The sequence below is a fragment of the Ranitomeya variabilis genome, chromosome 1, assembly GCF_051348905.1.
Source record: "Ranitomeya variabilis isolate aRanVar5 chromosome 1, aRanVar5.hap1, whole genome shotgun sequence".
Taxonomy (NCBI): Eukaryota; Metazoa; Chordata; class Amphibia; order Anura; family Dendrobatidae; genus Ranitomeya; species Ranitomeya variabilis.
The window spans coordinates 144,207,941-144,230,116 of NC_135232.1; the positions used below are offsets into that span (position 1 = coordinate 144,207,941).

The window sequence follows — 22,176 nt, forward strand, 5'->3', positions numbered from 1 at the left end:
AGCATACTGCCCCTGTGTCCAGCATCTCTGCCCCTGTGTCCAGCATACTGCCCCTGTGTCCAGCATACTGCCCCCTGTGTCCAGCATCTCTGCCCCTTTGTCCAGCATCTCTGCCCCTTTGTCCAGCATACTGCCCCTTTGTCCAGCATACTGCCCGTGTCCAGCATCTCTGCCCCTGTGTCCAGCATCTCTGCCCCTTTGTCCAGCATACTGCCCCTGTGTCCAGCATCTCTGCCCCTTTGTCCAGCATTCTGCCCCATGTCCAGCATCTCTTCCCCCTTTGTCCAGTATACTGCCCCTTTGTCCAGCATCTCTGCCCCTTTGTCCAGCATACTGCCCGTGTCCAGCATTCTGCCCCTGTGTCCAGCATCTCTGCCCCCTGTGTCCAGCATCTCTGCCCCCTGTGTCCAGCATCTCTGCCCCCTGTGTCCAGCATCTCTGCCCCCTGTGTCCAGCATTCTGCCCCCTGTGTCCAGCATTCTGCCCCGTGTCCAGCATCTCTGCCCCTGTGTCCAGCATACTGCCCCTGTGTCCAGCATACTGCCCCCTGTGTCCAGCATCTCTGCCCCTTTGTCCAGCATCTCTGCCCCTTTGTCCAGCATCTCTGCCCCTTTGTCCAGCATACTGCCCCTTTGTCCAGCATACTGCCCGTGTCCAGCATCTCTGCCCCTGTGTCCAGCATCTCTGCCCCTGTGTCCAGCATCTCTGCCCCTTTGTCCAGCATACTGCCCCTGTGTCCAGCATCTCTGCCCCTTTGTCCAGCATTCTGCCCCATGTCCAGCATCTCTTCCCCCTTTGTCCAGCATACTGCCCCTTTGTCCAGCATTCTGCCCCTTTGTCCAGCATCTCTGCCCCTTTGTCCAGCATACTGCCCGTGTCCAGCATTCTGCCCCTGTGTCCAGCATCTCTGCCCCGTGTCCAGCATCTCTGCCCCCTGTGTCCAGCATCTCTGCCCCCTGTGTCCAGCATTCTGCCCCCTGTGTCCAGCATTCTGCCCCGTGTCCAGCATTCTGCCCCTGTGTCCAGCATCTCTGCCCCCTGTGTCCAGCATTCTACCCCCTGTGTCCAGCATCTCTGCCCCTTTGTCCAGCATACTGCCCCTTTGTCCAGCATACTGCCCCTTTGTCCAGCATACTGCCCCTTTGTCCAGCATACTGCCCCTTTGTCCAGCATACTGCCCCCTGTGTCCAGCATCTCTGCCCCTTTGTCCAGCATCTCTGCCCCTTTGTCCAGCATACTGCCCCTTTGTCCAGCATTCTGCCCCGTGTCCAGCATCTCTGCCCCTTCGTCCAGCATACTGCCCGTGTCCAGCATTCTGCCCCGTGTCCAGCATTCTGCCCCGTGTCCAGCATCTCTGCCCCTTTGTCCAACATCTCTGCCCCTTTGTCCAGCATTCTGCCCCGTGTCCAGCATTCTGCCCCGTGTCCAGCATCTCTGCCCCCTGTGTCCAGCATCTCTGCCCCTTTGTCCAGCATTCTGCCCCGTGTCCAGCATTCTGCCCCCTGTGTCCAGCATCTCTGCCCCCTGTGTCCAGCATTCTGCCCCCTGTGTCCAGCATTCTGCCCCGTGTCCAGCATTCTGCCCCCTGTGTCCAGCATTCTGCCCCGTGTCCAGCATCTCTGCCCCTTTGTCCAGCATACTGCCCCTTTGTCCAGCATCTCTGCCCCGTGTCCAGCATCTCTGCCCCTTTGTCCAGCATTCTGCCCCGTGTCCAGCATCTCTGCCCCTTCGTCCAGCATTCTGCCCCGTGTCCAGAATCTCTGCCCCTTCATCCAGCATACTGCCCCGTGTCCAGCATTCTGCCCCGTGTCCAGCATCTCTGCCCCTTTGTCCAGCATACTGCCCCTGTGTCCAGCATTCTGCCCCCTGTGTCCAGCATTCTGCCCCGTGTCCAGCATCTCTGCCCCCTGTGTCCAGCATCTCTGCCCCTTTGTCCAGCATCTCTGCCCCCTGTGTCCAGCATCTCTGCCCCGTGTCCAGCATCTCTGCCCCCTGTGTCCAGCATCTCTGCCCCCTGTGTCCAGCATCTCTGCCCCCTGTGTCCAGCATACTGCCCCCTGTGTCCAGCATACTGCCCGTGTCCAGCTTTCTGCCCCAGCGTGTCCAGCGTTCTGCCCCGGGCCCCACCCCCCTGGGATCGCCGCTCTCAAAAAAAAAAAGCCGAGTTCTTACCTTGCCATGCTCCTGCGGCGGGGAACCTCACTTCGGCTACGTTCACATTTGCGGTCAGTGCCGCAGCGTCGGGCGCCGCAGCGGCGCCGCATGCGTCATGCGCCCCTATATTTAACATGGGGGCGCATGGACATGCGTTGTGCTGCGTTTTGCGCCGCATGGCCGCAAGCGTTGGACGCAAGAAACGCATCAAGTTGCATTTTTTTTGCGTCCAACTTTCGGCCAAAAACGACGCATGCGGCGCAAAACGCAGCGTTTTAGCGTGCGTTTTGCCGCGTTTTTGTTTGCGTTGTGCGCTGCGGCGCCGACGCTGCGGTGCACAACGCAAATGTGAACGTAGCCTTCCTCCACGCAGCCGCAGGTGAAGGACGCACTCGCCGGCGGCTGACAATGACGTCAGACGCCGGTGAAGTGCGACTGCGCACTGCGGCCGCTGAAGTCAGCTGCCAGCCTCTGACTGGCTGGCGGCGGCTGTTAACTATTGACGTGCGGGCACGGGCCCGCACGTCAATAGTGTCCCGCAGCGCCGGCAGGGGGGGGCCCGCAGCGCCGGCAGGTGGGGGGCCCGCAGCGCCGGCGGGGGGGGGGGGCCCGGTGAGCAGATTAGACGGGGCCCGATGCGGGACCCCTCTGCTCACCGGGCCCCATACGCCAGTCATGGCTGTCATGCCCTGATGGCGACCCTGAACTCTGTGAAGTTCACAATGCCAAATATGACTAACCAGAACTACCAATCCTGGAAATTCAAGGTAAAGATGCTGCTAAGAGAAGATATGTGGAAATACACACAGGAGTGTAGACCTCAGAGTCCCTCTTCCTTCTAATCTATGGCAGTTCTTGCATTGTTTGCATAAGCTTTTTGAGTTTCAGAGTCCCTCCTTGTTCAATTAAACAGGATGCGTCTGACCATGTCACACACACCCCCGGCCTAGATACGGTAGCAAAATGTTAAAATTACATTTACTGTCCATGTCCAGGCATCTTCCCTGTGCCGTTCCCATTCCATGTTAGCACTATTTCCGTGATTTTCCTGCCTCCCCAGCCCCCGTTAGCGTCTTCCAGACAAATGCTCGAGTTTCCCATTGACTTCCATGAGACTTGTTACTCGAGCTGAGCCTGTCCGACCTGCTCGATTCGAGTACCCAGCATTTTAGTGCTCGATCATCAGTATTCCTGTATTATCACCCATCTTTGTGCAGAGTCCATGCTGCTGGTCTGACATACTCAGAGGGACCACCACATCTGCTCAGTACGGTGGGCAGAGAACCTGCAGCCCACCACAGTACAGTGGGACCAGGCTGCCATGTGTTTGTAGTGCAGGAGCCGGCGCCTGCCTGTGGGAGTGGTGTATGAGGCTTGTCAGTGTGTGGGAGGGCAGACATGATGCCTGGCAGGGAGGGGAGAGGAAGTGTGCAGCACAAACACACAGCTCCTCTCCGCCTCCTCCACTGTCCCAGCACTGACACACCGGGCTGCCTGCACACGATGGCTCATCTCTAGCTGCTGCACTGCTTCTACAGGGGGACTACAAGAACCAGAAGTGACCCGGGACAAGCTCAGCCCGACCATGGACTCTGCATCTAACGGTGAGCACTGACCAGAGCACCGCACATGTCAGGTATACAGCAGCTTGTGACGTGTGTTCCCAAACATTCCCTGCCACTCATCCTGTGTGCATGGATCAGAGTGGTCCCTAACTGGGGTGGTCAAAGAGGGGGGGGGGGTCTGCTGGGTGCAGAAATCCAGCAGAGGATCTGGTGAGACTGGGAGCTCTCTGACTGCCCTGCCCAGTACTGGGCTGTTTGTTTTGTTACTTTGCTGCTCTGTGGTCAGAGCTGGAGACCTGCTGCCACTGCCTCCTCCTGTGCTGCTTACTGCCTCCTCCTGTGCTGCTTACTGCCTCCTCCTGTGCTGCTTACTGCCTCCTCCTGTGCTGCTTACTGCCTCCTCCTGTGCTGCTTACTGCCTGCTCCTGTGCTGCTTACTGCCTCCTCCTGTGCTGCTTACTGCCTCCTCCTGTGCTGCTTACTGCCTCCTCCTGTGCTGCTTACTGCCTGCTCCTGTGCTGCTTACTGCCTCCTCCTGTGCTGCTTACTGCCTCCTCCTGTGCTGCTTACTGCCTCCTCCTGTGCTGCTTACTGCCTCCTCCTGTGCTGCTTACTGCCTCCTCCTGTGCTGCTTACTGCCTCCTCCTGTGCTGCTTACTGCCTGCTCCTGTGCTGCTTACTGCCTCCTCCTGTGCTGCTTACTGCCTCCTCCTGTGCTGCTTACTGCCTCCTCCTGTGCTGCTTACTGCCTCCTCCTGTGCTGCTTACTGCCTCCTCCTGTGCTGCTTACTGCCTCCTCCTGTGCTGCTTACTGCCTGCTCCTGTGCTGCTTACTGCCTGCTCCTGTGCTGCTTACTGCCTCCTCCTGTGCTGCTTACTGCCTGCTCCTGTGCTGCTTACTGCCTGCTCCTGTGCTGCTTACTGCCTGCTCCTGTGCTGCTTACTGCCTCCTCCTGTGCTGCTTACTGCCTGCTCCTGTGCTGCTTACTGCCTGCTCCTGTGCCGCTTACTGCCTGCTCCTGTGCTGCTTACTGCCTGCTCCTGTGCCATCTGCAGCCTGAACTATGGAGCAGCTGAAGGTCACAAAGAGCAGGCAACATGGGGGCAATGCTCACAGGGAGAAGCGATCAGCTTCTGCCTAGTCATGTACCAGTGCTTACTATTATCTACCATTATACATCTGCAAAACAAATAGACCTTATAGCAATGCAGGACAGGCAGCCTGTGGCCATACCCAGGGAATGACCATACTAATGCCTTACACAGGACTGCTGTAGACCTAGCTGGCTGCTAGTTCCTTAACAATAGTGTCGCACATAATCGCTTGTCCATATAGAATAACCCAGTGCCTACTCCTTCCTTGTCCTGATTTCTAGTGTCATGGAGAGGCAAACATGAAAGAAACATATTAGAAGATATCATTTGGGCATGGGAGATGGTAGTTCTGCATGTTTTTTGGCAACGTGTCAAATTGACGTTGGGCCCAGTTAGGGAACTACTTTGTTAGGGAATGGCAGTGACAATCGGAGCTCTGGCTGTCCTACAAACATTGGAGTTTTGAATTTGGGGCCTAAGGCCTCATGAGGTTATTACTTTTAAAAAGTTTTAAACCTGGTTCGAAGCAAGAAATGTTCTAGATGTGCCTCCGGATCTCCAGTGCTGGATGCCAGCCATAAAGGGGTTGTCCCATGGATAAAGTGTGTTTTGGTCAATAGATCTTGGAATAATAATAAGCACCACGATTGGATGTGTTAAAAAAAAAAATTCCTGTGCTGAGATAATCTTAGGCTGGTTTCACATTGCATTCTGGCACCCGTTCAGTGGCCAGATCAGGGCTTACATCCTAACCCACCCCGGTGTAACAGGCCAAAGTAACCCCGTCCCAGATTAACCCCGGGTATAATTTGGCCTAGGCCAGAGTATACCCCGGGGTATAAACTGGCCTAGGCCAAACTATACCCAGGCATAAAATAGCCTAGGCCAAACTATACCCCTCCAGGCCACATTATACCCCCCAGGGTTAAAGTGGCCTAGGCTACATTTAACCCTGGGTATATTTTGGCCTAGGCCAAACTATACCTAAGGATGTAAAACAGCCTAGGCCAAACTATAACAGGCCACACTATACCCTCAGGCCAGACTATAGCCTTTTACTGGTTGCTATGGGATTTTACATGGCCACTTTATCCTAGCAACGCCCTGGATACGGTTGGAAAAGGGGTTTATCTACCTTGGGGGGCACCCTCACAGCACTGCGGGGAAGCCGGGGAACCCTTTTACTGGTTGCTATGGGATTTTACATGACCAATTTATCCTAGCAACGCCTTGTATACGCTTGGAAAAGGGGTTAATCTACCTTGGGGGCACCCTCACAGCACTGCGGGGTGGGTGGGGATCCCTTTTACTGGTTGCTATGGGATTTTACATGGCCACTTTATCCTAGCAACGCCCTGGATACGGTTGGAAAAGGGGTTTATCTACCTTGGGGGCACCCTCACAGCACTGCGGGGAAGCCGGGGAACCCTTTTACTGGTTGCTATGGGATTTTACATGACCAATTTATCCTAGCAACGCCTTGTATACGCTTGGAAAAGGGGTTAATCTACCTTGGGGGCACCCTCACAGCACTGCGGGGAAGCCGGGGAACCCTTTTACTGGTTGCTATGGGATTTTACATGACCAATTTATCCTAGCAACGCCTTGTATACGCTTGGAAAAGGGGTTAATCTACCTTGGAGGACACCCTCACAGCACTGCGGGGTGGGTGGGGATCCCTTTTACTGGTTGCTATGGGATTTTACATGGCCACTTTATCCTAGCAACGCCCTGGATACGGTTGGAAAAGGGGTTTATCTACCTTGGGGGCACCCTCACAGCACTGCGGGGAAGCCGGGGAACCCTTTTACTGGTTGCTATGGGATTTTACATGACCAATTTATCCTAGCAACGCCTTGTATACGCTTGGAAAAGGGGTTAATCTACCTTGGAGGACACCCTCACAGCACTGCGGGGTGGGTGGGGATCCCTTTTACTGGTTGCTATGGGATTTTACATGGCCACTTTATCCTAGCAACGCCCTGGATACGGTTGGAAAAGGGGTTTATCTACCTTGGGGGCACCCTCACAGCACTGCGGGGAAGCCGGGGAACCCTTTTACTGGTTGCTATGGGATTTTACATGACCAATTTATCCTAGCAACGCCTTGTATACGCTTGGAAAAGGGGTTAATCTACCTTGGAGGACACCCTCACAGCACTGCGGGGTGGGTGGGGATCCCTTTTACTGGTTGCTATGGGATTTTACATGGCCACTTTATCCTAGCAACGCCCTGGATACGGTTGGAAAAGGGGTTTATCTACCTTGGGGGCACCCTCACAGCACTGCGGGGAAGCCGGGGAACCCTTTTACTGGTTGCTATGGGATTTTACATGGCCACTTTATCCTAGCAACGCCTTGGATACGCTTGGAAAAGGGGCTTATCTACCTTGGGGGCACTGTCGCAGCATTGCATGGAGGCTGGGGAACTCTTTTCCTGGTTGCTAAGCGATTTCAAATGATCAATCTAAGGTACTTACACCATGTAAAACCCTATAGCAAGCAGGGTGCCCCCAAGGTAGATAAACCCCTTTTCCAAGCATATACAAGGCATTGCTAGGATAAAGTGGTCATGTAAAATCCCATAGCAACCAGTAAAAGGGTTCCTCGGTGTAACAGGCCAAAGTAACCCTGTCCCAGATTAACCCCGGGTATAATTTGGTCTATGCCAGAGTATACCCGGGCATAAACTGGCCTAGGCCAAACTATACCCCGGGGTGTAAAATAGCCTAGGCCAAACTATACCCCTCCAGGCCAGATTATGTAACTAATCTGGGGTTAAAGTTGCCTAGCCCAATTTATACCTCTCAGCTCATATTATACCCCAATGAAATCATTTGCATTGAGTGATATACACAAGAATTACTTAATGCTTCAACATTTTATTGAGAAACCAAACTGACAATTCTTAAAGAGTACCTCCCACTATACAAAACTTTTGCCCATGGCAAAAGTAGTTGTAAAGGGGGGTATTTGTAATGCATATGCATTACAAATACCCCCCCATTTTATAGTTACCTTAGGGGGGCTGCCCGATTACCCCCCCTCGCTAACCGCCGCTGCCCGTCTCCTGGTAGACGGGGTCCCCGTCATTATGGCCTAGAGAAATACTATAAAAACTATTTTATACCCCCTGGTATAAAGTTTATCCCCCGGGGGTATACTATGGCCTAAGTCAGCTTTTGAATTTTTGTGCTGTTTCCTTCCTCAGTAAAAGGGTTCCCCGGCTTCCCCGCAGTGCTGCGAGGGTGCCCCCATGGTAGATAAACCCATTTTTTAAGCGTATCCAAGGCGTTGCTAGGATAGAATGGCCATGTAAAATCCCATAGCAACCAGTAAAAGGGTTCCCCACCCACCCCGCAGTGCTGTGAGGGTGCCCCCAAGGTAGATTAACCCCTTTTCCAAGCGTATACAAGGCGTTGCTAGGATAAATTGGTCATGTAAAATCCCATAGCAACCGGTAAAAGGGTTCCCCGGCTTCCCCACAGTGCTGCAAGGGTGCCCCCAAGGTAGATAAACCCCTTTTCCAAGCGTATACAAGCCGTTGCTAGGATAAAGTGGTCATGTAAAATCCCATAGCAACCACCTAAGGGGTTAACCACCTATCCTTAAGTGCTGCGAGAGTGCCCCCAAGGTAGATAAACCCCTTTTTCAAGCGTATTCAAGGCGTTGCTAGGATAGAGTGATCATGTAAAATCCCATAGCAACCAGTAAAAGGTTTCCCCACCCACCCGCAGTGCTGCAATGGTGCCCCCAAGATAGATAAACCCCTTTTCCAAGCGTATCCAAGGTGTTGCTAGGATAGAGTGATCATGCTATATCCCATAGCAACCAGTAAAGGGGTTCCCCACCCACCCCTCAGTGCTCGTCAGTGCCCCCTAGGTATACAAAGCCCTTTTCCAAGCATATCCAAGGCGCCAAGACAACGAGCTGGCACGAGCAGGGCTGAAGATTTCATGTCACATGTGACTATAGGGAGGGGGTGGGGCTTAGAAAGGGAGATCCCTGGCGTCACCAGAGGTGGAGGAGCTTGAAAAGGAGCAGTGCCCGATGGGAGGGGGAGCTGTGACCTAGAAGAATGAGCAGCTTTCCCTCAGCTTACCCTGGGGGGTATAATCTGGCCTGGAGGGGTATACTTTGGCCTAGGCTATTTTATACCCCGGGGTATAGTTTGGCCTAGGCCAAAGTATACCCGGGGTATAATCTAGCCTAGGCCACTTTAACCCCGGGTATAGTCTGGCCTGGGGGTATAATCTGGCCTGTTACACCGGGTTCGGGCATATGCGCTGACGAGGCCATAGACTATAAGGGTATGTTTCCACGGTCAGGAAACACTGCTTGTTTGACGTTGCGCAGAGCTGCAGCGTCAAACAAGCAGCGTCCAGATGTTCCAGCATAGTGGAGGGGATTTTATGAAATCCCGTCTCCACTATGCGTGGAAACCCGCACGCGGCGGCCCTGCGACTCCGGACATGCTGCGCGTCTTTTCAGATCGCAGCATGTCCGTACACCTTGCGGGGACGCAGCGTCCCCGCAAGGCATATCACAGGGCGCTATGGGAGAGAGCGATCATCCCGGATGTGAAGAGTTAACACATCCGGCATGATCGCGTCCCAGAAAGGGGCGGGGCTTAGCGCCTAGCGGCGATACCGCCGGCCATCCTGACAGTGGAGACATAGCTTATGGTGCCGACAGAGCAAATGTGTGCTTTGTTGTTCATCATTTTTCGGGCGTGTCCGCCTTTAGTAGGTGTACACACCTGAAAATGATGCATGGCAGAGCAGCATTTGCTCTGTCGGCACCATTGTAGTGTGTGGTCCCATCGGCGCATGCACTATAATGGTTTGAGGGTCCAACGAACAAGTGCCTCAATGCAATGTGAAAGCACCGTGCTGTATACTATCATTTTCTGTGTCCAACCATGCAGAGCTGCTCCAGTTTATGGTCAGCACATAGCACAGCTCTTGATAAGTGAGTATGCAGTTGAAATAGCAGGAGATGCAGCTGTTACTTTCTCAGGTAACACATTTCCTTGCCTGTATTATCACAGGAGCAAGTGTTTTTGCTGCCTCTCCAGCCTTCTGATCTCATCAAAAATAAAGTCAATGGCATAAGAGCTTCAGCAACTGCTGAGATTGTATGTCACTGACTTGATTTATGATGAGCTCACAAGACTGGTGACCCAACAGAAACACTCTCCTGTGATAAGGCAGGCAGGGAAATATGTTCTCCTATACAAACAAAGAGCTGCAAGCCACTTCTTTCATTGTACTCATATATCATAAGTCACTTGTACTTCCTCCCCTGGCTAGGAGCTGTAGTATGTGCCGATCATGAACTGGAGCCGCTCTGCATGGTTGGACACAGAAAAAACAAAACCGTACATAGCTCAGGCACATTTATAAGGCTAGGGTCACATGATCGTATAAAAAATTGGTCCCATTCTCATCCAGGAGAGTGAGATGATTTTTTTTTTTTTTTCCACTTGTCATTCATGTGCGGTCCGTATACAATTTTTTTTTTTTTCCTTGTACTCTGCAGATGTTAATCTTTTACAGGACCAGTTACAGTTTCCCATCTTGCAGAACTGCAATGTATCCATAAAATTGTCTGCTATACTGATGGTCCATATGGCATCGGATTTTTTTTTCTTTCTTTTTTTTCTCGCACCCATCTGATTTTGAAGTCAAATCACAGTATTCTCTCTCTCTCTGCAATGGACTTCCGGGAGAAATTCATGTTTGACGTTTAGCTCCAGACACTAACTTTTAAAAGGGTTTTCCCACAAACAAAAGTTAATTTTATTCAGCAATGTTTCTGTGAGGTAAAACAATCGGCTGGGATCTTATGCTGTCCTGTCTGTATACTCTCTTTTGCTTCCTCCCCTGTCCATTAGATGTGATATGATCAGATCATGTCCCTGTACGGTCAGACACAGCCATTACTCAGTACACAGCAGGGGCACATTGAGGCCACGTGCACACGTTGCAGAAAGTGGTGCGGATTTTTCTGGACTGATTTTGGTAAATCCACAGGAAAACCGTACTGCTGACTTACCGTGTTTTTTCTTGCAGATTTTGTGCGGATTCCACCTGCGGTTTTACACCTGTGGATTCCTATTATGCAGCAGGTGTAAACCGCTGCGGAATCCGCACAAAGAATTGACATGCTGCGGAATAAACAACACTACATTTCCGCACGTTTTTTTTCTGCAGCATGTGCACTGCGGATTTTGTTTTCCATAGGTTTACATGGTACTGTAAACTCATGGAAAACTGCTGCGAATCCACAGCGGCCAATCCCCTGCTGATCCGCAGCAAAATCCTCAACGTGTGCACATACCCTTATAAGATTATCTCAGCACAGGAACATTTTATTTATACACATCCAATTGTGGAAATTATTATTATTCCAATCTAATATATAAAGCTGAATGTGTGTATGTATGTGTGTATGTATGTCCGGGATTGGCATCTGAACCGTCGCAGCTACAGCCACAAAATTTTGCACAGTGACACGTCTGGACCCCGAGAGCCTCAAAGCTATGTTGTGAGGTGAAATTTTAACCCCGCGCTTTCCAATTCACCAAACAATTTTGCCCCTATCTACATAATGGGGAAAAAATGAAAGGAAAAGTGTTGGAGGCAAATTAACAGCTGCCAGATGTGAACAAGGGGGACTTAAAGAATGAGAGCGATGGCGCCAAAGAGTATATACTGTACAGTTGCTAAGGTGGGGCCCCGACATGGGATAATCACCACACCACCACGGGGATATGAACACACACACAAAATGCGCCACACACTACCACGTGCTCGAACACATATACCACCCTCAGCGCACATTTCACCACACATACACCAACCTCGCCACATAAAAGTTGAAACACAAAAGTCGCCGCTCAAAACTCGCCACGCGCAAAACTCTCCACATGCAAAACTCGCCACACGTGCAAAACTCACCTCATGGAAAACTCGCCACATGCAAAACTTGCACACGCGGAAAAATTGCCACATGCACAAAAGTTGCAACACATGCAAAAGTTGCCTCACACAAAACTTGCACATACTCAAAAGGCACCACACATAAAACTCGCCACGCGCAAAACTTGCTGCACACAACTTGCTACACTAACCTGTCACATGCAACTCGACACACAAAAAGTTGCTACACGCATGTCGCCACACAAAACTCATCTCACAAAAGTCGCTACATGCATGTCACCACACGCAACTCAACACACACAACTTGACACACGAAACTCGCCCTAAAACACACACAAGTCTGGTATTATCCTTCAAAAATAAAAATCTGATTAATAAGCTGACAAACTACAAGAACAACAAATGTACCATATAGGAATCCGGCAGCTGTCAGTCACATGACCAGTCTATTATGTGTATGTGTGAGCTAATATATACTGCCAGGGGGTGGGCTTACTGTTGGCTGGGGATTTATCAGGCTGCCAATTTAGCTTACAAATACTGAGGTAAAAATACTGACCAAATAACGTGTGAACGAAGTCTAATACAGGAGGAGATGACATACAGATATATACTATATACAGGAGGAGATGACACACAGGTATATACTATTTACAGGGGAGATGACACAGGTATATACTATATGCAGGAGGAGATGACACACAGGTATATACTATATAGAGGAGGAGATGACATACAGGTACATACAGCAGGAGATGACATACAGGTATATACTATATACAGAAGGAGATGACACACAGGTATATACTATATACAGGAGCAGATTACCTACAGGTATATAGTATATACAGGAGGAGATGACATACAGGTATATGCTATGTATAGGAGGAGATGACATACAGGTATATACTATATACAGGAGGAGATGACACACAGATATATACTATATATAGGAGGAGATGACATACAGGTATATACTATATACAGGGGAGATGACACACAGCAGGTATATACTATATACGGGGGAGATGACATACAGGTATATACTATATGCAGGAGATGACATACAGGTGTATACTATATATAAGGGAAATGACAAACATGTATATACTGAGGTGAAAATGAGAGGTGTGAGGTGAAAATGAAAAGGTGTGAGTGCAAAATGAGAGGAGTGAGGGAAAATAGTGGAGTGATTGGAAAATGACAGATGTGAGGTCGAAATGACAAGTGTTAATGGGGAAAATAAGAGGAGTGAGGAGGAAAATAAGAGGAGTGAGGGGGAAAATGAGAGGTGTGAGGGAGAAAGAGAGAGATGTGAAGGGGAAAATGAGAGGCGTGATGGGAAAATTAGAGAAGTGAGGTGCTATAACTAACCACAGATATTTACTATGCCCAGGCAACGCCGGGCTCTTCAGCTAGCTTAGATTTACAATCTCCATGCTTTTCTCATGGTCGACTTTGTGGCCTGTTCAAGAGTTGGAACAGCCAAAAATGTGTTTGTCTTTGCACCTGAAGGAAAAACTAAGAATGTCGTTTATCAAAAGGCTCTCGAATAAGTAGTAGAAGATTACTTCACATTACTTGGCCAATTTAGTTAAATCTGTGTGGAATATCTCTGGTGTTGAAATATATGTTGTAAAATGCTTCTATTAGCTTAGTTTTTGCCTTTTAATAATTACATTTCTATCTATTTGTTTTGTGGGTTTTTTGTGCAGAATAAATTTTTGTTAACACATTCTATTTTGCTAACAGCAGTTATTACCCCGGGCGAAGCCGGGTAGTACAGCTAGTATCTAATAAATAAAATTAACTTTTAAAGTTCGTGAGAAATTCCCTTTAAGTTCAGATTTGCTCATGAGTATGGAGGAGTCATGAGACCACGGCCAAAATTCGGCCAGCAGTGATCTAATGTATATGATCAGCTTAAGGGTATGTGCACACGTTCAGGTTTTTTCGCATTTTTTTCGTGATAAAAATACTATAAAAACTCATTAAAAACGCATACATTATGCATCCTATCATTTAGAATGCATTCTGCATGTTTTGTGCATATGGTGCGATTTTTTTTTTCCGCGAAAAAAAACGCATCGCGGTAAAAAAAGCAGCATGTTCATTAATTTTGCGGATTTTCCGTGTTTTTCCCGCAATTCTATGCATTTGGAATAAAAACGCACAAAAAACGTGTCAAAAACGCAAAAAAAAACGCATGCGGATTTCTGGCAGAAATGTCCGGTTTTTGTCAGTAAAATTTCTGCAAGAAATCCTGACGTGTGCACATACCCTTACTCTACGTGGTGCCTGGTACAACATGAGCTCAGATCTTGCACTCTCATGCTGGAGATTTGTTGCAGATATTTCTGTGTGCCCTATTCCATTGAGCAGAGATGCCTCCATTGTATGTGTTTTCAGTCACAGGAATTGTAAAGTGATGACATGTTAATGGACTATACCATGACTTTATGATCGGTGGGGTTTTGAACTCTGAAAATGAAGGGGACAACACTGGTCCCCTTTGAGCTGCTCCTCTTCACTTGCACAGGGCCACAATGCCGATTCCTGCACTGCGGGCGGCTGAGGCTCTGCTCATCATGGAAAAATAGTGCCGGCTGGCATCAATGGGAGTGTCACAGGTCGGGATGGCATGTCCTAGTATTATACTACCACTTTACAAATCTGCCACGTGTGAACATACCCTTACAGTAGTGACTCTGCAGCTCTAGTGTAAAGACCGTGCAATACACCTATTTCATTCTGAGGCAGTTTTTTCAGAGTGTGACCACGATGAGTTTTTGGTGAGATTTTGACTTAGTGTATTTTCACTTCATCAAAAAGTGGTTGGGATTTGTACACCTCTCGTACTTATTGTTCCTTGGTGTAAACGGAGCTGCGGTGCGTTAGGCTTCTTTCACACTTGTGTCGGTATGGGTCCGTCGCTAAGCGTCGGCGTGACGTACCGACGGACGTTGTGTAAATTCGGCACAACGTGGGCAGCGGATGCAGTTTTTCAATGCATCCGCTGCCCATTGTAAAGTCCCGGGGAGGAAGGAGCCGAGTTCCGGCTGCGCATGCGCGGTAGGAAATGGTGGACCAGACGTACAAAAAAACGTTCCCTTGAATGTTTTTTTCGTGCCGACGGTCCGCCAAAACACGACACATCCAGTGCACGACGGACGCGACGTATGGCCATACGTCGCGATCCGTCGGCAATACAAGTCTATGGGCAAAAAAAACGCATCCTGCGGGCACATTTGCAGGATCCGTTTTTTTCTCCAAATGACACATTTCGACGGACGTCACACGACGCAAGTGTGAAAGAGGCCTTACATATCCGCGGCATGTCATGTTCTCTTGCGGTTAGGCAGAGTTTTATGTGCAGATTTTTTCCATAGACTTGCGATAGGTGTGTGAAAGCCGCAGGTAAACGATGCACATGTTTTTAGTTAATGTCTGCCATGGAAATGCATAAAAAAAAAAATGCCTATACACTGCACATGTCTATATCAATAAAGTTTTGTTTACAGACAAATACCAGGAAGTGTGAAAAACGAGTCAGCTTTATTTAAAGCATGACACACCAAAAAGAGACAAAAACACACTAAAAAACCCGCAAGTGACCTAATTTACTTAGTAGGTGCAGAAAATCTGCAACATTAAAAACTCGCCAAAAGCTCATTGTGGGAACGTGGCCTCAGAGTCAAAACTGAGCCCGGGGTCCGGACTCCGGAAACATGATAGCTGCTCTGAGGCTGCTGTGGGCCACAAGGACATTTTTTTTTCTTTTAGGTAGTTTTCTAACAGAAAAAAAGTAAAAACTGTGACTTTATTTCCGCTGTCTGGTAGCGTATGAAAGCTCCGGTGTACAGTGTTCCCTATGGACTTCTGTGCTGCTTTATTATGGAGCCGAAACATGGCTGCCTGTACTCGCGGGTGCATCTTTCTATGTGTGATAGTACTAATAACACTGTAGTAATAGTCAGGCGTATTGTTATCATATGTATAGGTCACTGTCATGTCTTCTTCAGGACGTCATTATATAGAGGCAAAATGAACAGCCCCACTCCTACACATGGGCATTCTTTGGTTATTAGGTACTTGTCCTAGAATTCCCCTGGCAGACACACGTGTGGAGAGTATAAATATACCAGACTTGTTGTGCTGCTCCACTGCTGCAGTGTTGGTCAGTGGGCTATACACATTTCTGCAGTACTTGTTTTTTCTGCTTGTGGCATGTTTTTCATTCTACTACGTGTCATTTTATTCTGTTCATTCCATTTTTACTATTTACTTTCTCTGGAGTTTTTCATATGCTGTACAGGCGTCTGGGTAGAGCACCAGAAAAAGAGCCACTGTCCACTTTATTTCGTTTTCATATGACTGCTGTGCCATAGTGACCCTGTCTAACTATGTTCACACTAGGCCAAAACCTGCTCTCTGGAGAGAAAAGAAGCTGCAGAGTAAAGCAGGTTTTTCTTGTTTTTTTTTCTTGTTTTTTTTCTGCATTTTTGTCATGCTAAATTTGTCTCTTGTACATGCTGATAAAGTTTAGTGCAAAAAATAAAAAAAACTCAATCTATGTAATCAGGTTTTGGCAGAAAATACGCAGACAAACCTGATACCTGCTTTTTTTTTTGTTCAGATTTTCAGCGCTTTTCACCACCCATTACTTTCAAAGGGTGAAAAAAAAATGCTGAAAGTGACATGCTCTATTGTTCAAAAAAACATCCAAAGCGCAAAACGATGGTGGCAAAAAAATCAAGGTGTGTGCATGAGATTTCTGAAATCTCATAGACTTTGCTGGTACTGTAAAACGCCGCTGAAAACTTGCATTAAAAATGCATAAAATAATCCGCCTAATGTGAACACAGCCTTATACTGGCAGGTGAAGTGAACCTACCTGTAAGCAGGAAGAATGGGTGACTCTAAACACTTATTCACACGGATCAGTCAAGATGTGTTTTATATTTTACTAAGATGGTCGATTTTACAACATTAAGGCTAAACCATGGCATGTTTTAATGATTGTGTGGTAATTGCATCAATAATTAGACTATAAGGGGATCTGGGTGACTTTGACAAGGGCCAAATTATGATACCTTGATGAATGGGTCACGGTATTTTTTGCTGCCTTCTGAACATAGAGTGCTGTGTTTGGAAAACCTGAAGCAGGAAAAAAGCACTCAAAAGACATGATCATATGGGCCGCAAAATGGCTTTGCAACACGTGAACAGGGAGAGTCTTTAAAGTTTTTTTTTTTCTTTTCTTTTGTTTAGAGTGGTTGCCCTCCAAAAAATTAAATGTGCAAAAGTAAATGGCCCTTTGGTTTGACATTTGTATCTGTCATAGCTGCTCTGGGTAAGATCCAGCAGCTGTGAGTCATCCCTGGCATCCTAGTAATCAGTCACTTGATCAGTGGGATCAATACAGCAAGTGAGAGGCTTACTGCTTCCTCCATTACTTATGATCAGTACTGCATCTCATATTGATGGGAATAACCCATTAATATTCAGCCACATATATTATAAGGTTACTGGTACCTTTAGTACACACAGTATCTGGAGCTGAAAACTGATCGAGAACCAGATACAGCGGTGATGGCAGCATTCAATTAATCGTCACCATATTTAGAATTGCTGACTAAAGGAGCTTTTGAGCACTGACCCACGCTGTTTGCCCTTGCGCTGTTTGCCCTTGCGCTGTTTGCCCTTGCGCTGTTTGCCCTTGCGCTGTTGCCCCAGTCTTTAAGATGACTGCAGCCAATCATGGAGCTCAGCAGTATTGTGCCATCTAAAGTAGCTTGACCGATGATCTCAGGGATTGGCTGCAGTTATGTGCTGTAGTTATAATGTCACCGCTGTAGCCATGTCCACCATGATTGGTGTTGACAGGCGCAGACTGTCGTATAACAGGTTACTCAAAGTCCCATACGAGGTGTCTGACATTTCCAGTCACTGTGAAAGAGGAACTCTGGACTTTTTCCGACGCTCTCGGGACTCTTTTTCTGATGTCATTGTAAAACCTGATCAAACCCCAAAAATTCTAAGGCCTTATGTTGTTTTTCACCGTGCTAAACCAGTGAGGGGAGTTCCTTTTTCTTTTTTTTTCAGTTGTGAAAGTAGTTGGGTAGACATAATTATCTCTCTACCGCATACACAGCACTTAAAAAAAAGGGGGGGGGGGGAACGCTATAGACTTTTGTGTCTCTGTTTTAACTCCCAAAATGCTGATGTTTATTTGAAAAATATTTAGAATTGAGAGTCCTCAGTGGTTGATACCTTTTAATGGCTAACTGAAAAGATGGTAACAAATTGCAAGCTTTCAAGACTACTCAGGTCTCTTCATCAGGCATAGAATAACACAACATCTAAAGAGTTACATTTATACACAACATCTACAAGATCCCAGGTACATTCAGCTGCATCATATCTAATGTGGTGTATTTAATTATTTGTACTAAATGTCCAACTAGGGGTCTGTATGTGGGGGAGACAGGGCAAAAACTTAGAACAAGGATGAATTCTCATCGCCACACAATAAGAGAAAAAAGAATGGACCTTCCGGTAGCAAAACATTTTTGTAGCCCCGGTCATAACATCATGGACATGAAATTGTTTTAAAAGGTAATTTCAAACCTCAGAAAGACAGAAGAATCTGTGAGTATAAACTCATGAGGACCTTTGACACACTCAGGAATGGATGTTTCGCATAGATTTATGTCTTTTTACATCAGTTAAGGAATTTGCTCTTCAGACCTTCTGGGGTCATCATAACACAGAACCGGACCCATTCAGAGGACCATAAAACATTAAGGCTTCCTTATCTATGAACTGTTCCAATATCTATGTCTATTCCTCTTACATAATGATAATTCTGCTTCATGTCACTTGTCTTATACTTTGCCTTCTTTCTCTCTGTGCTGTGTTGTGTATAAGTATGTGATTCTTCAGAATTTGTATTAGTCTTGCCTGATGAAGAGACCTGCGTAGTCTCGAAAGCTTGCAATTTGTTACCATCTTTTCAGTTATCCATTAAAAGGTATCAACCACTGAGGACTCTCGTGTCTAAATATTTTTTATAGACAACATGACGCAGGAATAATGCAATAGATAAGACAAATGACATGAAGCAGAACTATCATTATGGGAGAGGGATATACAGTTGTGGCCGTAAATATTGAAACCGTTTATAGATCAGGAGTGTGAAAGTTTTATTGTCCTGTGATTGGGGTCTGGCTGTGTTGCCTCTACAGGGTCTAAGGAGCACAATCCTTAGCTGATGTAGAAAGACTTCAAATCTCAGCGAGACAGAAGGATCTGGGAATATAAACTTATGACAACCTTTGGCACACTCAGTGCAGGAATAAATGTGTTGCATGGATTTATGTCTTTCTACATCAACTAAGTAGTCTGGAAAGCTTGCAATTTGTTACCATCTTGTCTGTTAGCCATTAAAAGGTATCAACCACTGAGGACTCTCAAATCTTAATATTTTTCTATCTACTGGCTAACACTGTACAAAGATATATCTCTTTCCTGTATCAAGATGTTTCTGATAATTAGCTGTCATGTGATGACGTGGGTTAGATTTTCTAGTTTCTAAAACCCATGTATTTAACTCCAGTTTGTTTTAAAACCAATCTCCCTCCCTGGGTCCAGTGCCAAGTATCTGCCCCTGTTCCTGGTGGCTGTTCTTTTCTACAATACTGGCATCGCATTGATGGCGCTGCAGCCAGTCGGCGGGCTCAGGGGGTCTTAAGACTTGCTCTCAACTTGAGCATAACTGCTGAGCTCAGCTACTGGCTGCGGTGCCGTCCACGTGACATTCGCACTGCTGACCATAACAGATACTGGGATCAGCGATGGAGACTCAGCGCTGAACCTGGGGAGGGTGAGTAAACGAACTTTATTGTTTTTTAACAAATTACAGCTCGTAGACTGAGTTATCTGAAATCAAAATCACCTCTTTTAAATATCTCATGTGTTGTAGACGCTGGGCCTTAGTTATCATTTTTTTAAAAGAAAAACTTTCTTTATTGCCCAGAACGATCAAACTCAGCGCATCTTTAATTTTGTGAACAGCCCAGATAAAATGAAAACTGATTGGTTTCCATAGGCAACATAGAAAGTTTTCTTGGCAAATTTGTCTCACTGCTTAACAGTTTTTTTTTTTTGCTTTTTTTTAAAGTATCTAGAAAAAGATGAGTATATTCGAACGTGTCAAAACCTGAAAATCTTATCAAAGATATCTGTATATAATAATGTGAAAATATTTTTGAGTGCTGTCCATGACGTGGCGTTAAGAGGTGGCTGTCTACTTTCCTATCCCACTACAGCCAGTTTATTATACCATATCCCAGATTTGCAGCATCATGTAGATTTGATAAATATTTTATCAATTCCCACTGTACCAGTCTCTCCACAATAGATGAACCATACAAACACTGCACGTGCCAGTCTCCCCGCTGTAGGAGGACCATACAAACACTGCACGTGCCAGTCTCCCCGCAGTAGGAGGATCATACAAGCACTGCTCGTGCTAGTCTCCCCGCAGTAGGAGGACCATACAAACACTGCACGTGCCAGTCTCCCCGCAGTAGGAGGACCATACAAACACTGCACGTGCCAGTCTCCCCGCAGTAGGAGGACCATACAAACACTGCATGTGCCAGTCTCCCTGCAGTAGGAGGACCATACAAACACTGCACGTGCCAGTCTCCCCGCAGTAGGAGGACCATACAAACACTGCACGTGCCAGTCTCCCTGCAGTTGGAGGACCATACAAGCACTGCACTTGCTAGTCTCCCCGCAGTAGGAGGACTATACAAACACTGCATGTGCTAGTCTCCCTGTTCAGCCTCCAGCAGGTTAATACCCATGGTTTGTATGTATTGATAAAGCTCGCAAAGGACTTCAGTGGGGACTACTGCACGGGGCCGGTCACTTGTCCCTCAGTCCGTTGCAATATTCAGAACGACATTGCTGTGCAGTCCATGAAGAAGCCTGTAGAGGAAAGAGACAGCACATCTCAATGTAAGAGGTCAGAGCTAAGCTTGTAATAAGTTTGTATTCTCACGTTAAATCTTGTGTTACTTCATTGTTTCCAAACAATAGTCAAAATTACCATAGAGTGGACAACTGGTTTAAAGTTTACCTCTACTTGTACTGTCACAGAAAAATGGTCTGCTGGGATCCATGTCCATGCAAGTGACTTGTAGAATGTGCGACTGTCTCGGCTACAGTAGTGACTTATGCCGCCCAGTGGCATTCCTCACCAACTATTCCTGGTGTTAGAACATGAATCCAAGGTGTTTCTGAGCTCTAAAAGATCTAGAGGTCATGTTGTATTTATTGCTTTGTCAAACTGGAAGAATTTTTGCGTCTTCACAAGTAAAATGAAATTATACAGTTGTCATAATAGTCTTAATATATACTTACCTTGTAATGTCATCACATCCTGTTCCGTCCCGATGTGTCCGGATCCCTGAATTCCAAGCAGCGGAAGTTCACCGACCTCCCATATCGGGACACCCAAGGGATGGGTGTCTCAATATGGAAACTGCTGGTGGTATCACCAACGGAACACCGTCGCACCACACACACACACGGTATACGCCGTATGCAACACACACGGTATACGCCGTATGCAACACACACACGGTATACGCCGTATGCAACACACACACGGTATACGCCGTATGCAACACACACACGGTATACGCCGTATGCAACACACACACGGTATACGCCGTATGCAACACACACACGGTATACGCCGTATGCAACACACACACGGTATACGCCGTATGCAACACACACACGGTATACGCCGTATGCAACACACACACACGGTATACGCCGTATGCAACACACACACACGGTATACGCCGTATGCAACACACACACACGGTATACGCCGTATGCAACACACACACACACGGTATACGCCGTGTGCAACACACACACACACACGGTATACGCCGTATGCAACACACACTGTATACATCGTATGCAACACACACACACACTTTATACGCCGTATGCAACACAAACACACACTGTATACGCCGTATGCAACACACACACACTGTATACGCCGTATGCAACACACACACTGTATACGCCGTATGCAACACACACACACACTGTGTACGCCGTACGCAACACACACACACACACACACATTCTGTATACGCCATACACAGCCTCTTGCGCGGTACCGCAAATATTGCGCAGATGCAGTGAATCATTCGGCTGATCCCGGCAGCAGATGTGCGACGTGTCTACAGGCAGAGGAAGTCGGTCACATTAAAAGGGTTTTCCAACGAACAAAAGTTGATTTTGAAAATTGTCTGTGTACGGAGCATACCACATCTCCTGGGCAGGGGAGGAAGCAAAAGACAATACTGACATTACAGCAGGGG

At 47.5% G+C, this 22,176-nt stretch overlaps 1 protein-coding gene across 4 annotated transcripts in view; it reads left to right on the top strand.

Annotated features, from left to right (window-relative positions):
- The first annotated feature begins 3,263 nt into the window (after nucleotides 1-3,263).
- The window catches only part of LNPEP (leucyl and cystinyl aminopeptidase), a 98,806-nt gene continuing 79,893 nt past the window's right edge, over nucleotides 3,264-22,176 (top strand). Inside the window, exon 1 of one of the 4 annotated variants that reach the window (XM_077289551.1) lies at nucleotides 3,264-3,758. In XM_077289551.1, coding sequence (XP_077145666.1) covers nucleotides 3,740-3,758 — 19 coding nt within the window. In that variant the 5' untranslated portion in view covers nucleotides 3,264-3,739. Of the gene's footprint in view, nucleotides 3,791-22,176 lie in introns of all 4 variants that reach the window. The other 3 variants (XM_077289559.1, XM_077289574.1, XM_077289566.1) reach the window with 3 other exon arrangements.